This window comes from Mastomys coucha, unplaced genomic scaffold (assembly GCF_008632895.1).
Source record: "Mastomys coucha isolate ucsf_1 unplaced genomic scaffold, UCSF_Mcou_1 pScaffold5, whole genome shotgun sequence".
Taxonomy (NCBI): domain Eukaryota; kingdom Metazoa; phylum Chordata; class Mammalia; order Rodentia; family Muridae; genus Mastomys; species Mastomys coucha.
The window spans coordinates 115985798-115986479 of record NW_022196911.1 but is presented as its reverse complement, the minus strand read 5'-3'; the positions used below and the strand labels follow the sequence as shown (position 1 = coordinate 115986479).

At 48.7% G+C, this 682-nt stretch overlaps 1 protein-coding gene across 1 annotated transcript in view; it reads right to left on the bottom strand.

Annotated features, from left to right (window-relative positions):
* Rnf213 (ring finger protein 213) overlaps window positions 1–682 on the bottom strand; it is a 110078-nt gene that overhangs the window by 70175 nt on the left and 39221 nt on the right. Inside the window, 1 exon segment of the mRNA XM_031354095.1 lies at window positions 228–401. Coding sequence (XP_031209955.1) covers window positions 228–401 — 174 coding nt within the window.

Below are 682 nucleotides of genomic sequence, written 5' to 3'. Positions count from 1 at the left end.
CATGCTGCGCGTCGGGACCATGAGGGGGACGGGAAGACTTCTCCTCAGCCAGTGTATGAAGATGGCTGCCTTCATCTCACTGGTCTCTCACGACACTCGTCAGAATAATTAAGCTCCTGGGCTCTCTGGCAAGAGCCCAGAAACATACCCTGCTTACAAAATGGCACACCTAAGCTTTCTCCCTCTTTCGGTTGCTCACAGCCTGGGGTACTTACTTAAGTACTTACTTAAGTTCCAGATGTCAAGAAACTGACTCTTGTTCTCCAAGATCAACTCCAGCTGTCCAACCACAATGGTACCATTCTCAAGTTCCCCTGCAACCTTCTGGAATATAGACTCGGCAGTGGCCATCAGCTGCCTGCCTTCCTCCGTGATGTTGTTGATGATGTTCTCATTGGTTCCTGATCAGAGGGAGAGTACACGGCTCAGAGCCTGGGTCTCCTGACCCATCAGTTCCCACCAGGAATCCCTGATGAATCCTGCTTCAGCAGTCCTCAGGCAGTTTCTAGGGTGATGACACTTGATTGGTGCACAGCTATAGGCAGTTTCTAGTATGACGACACTTGATTGGTGCACGGCTACAGGTTCTGCACATCCAGGCCACCATACTCCCTGTCACTGTGAAACTTACACTCAATTTAGATGACAAGATTTTAAATACATTTACTCCTAGAAAATTTCT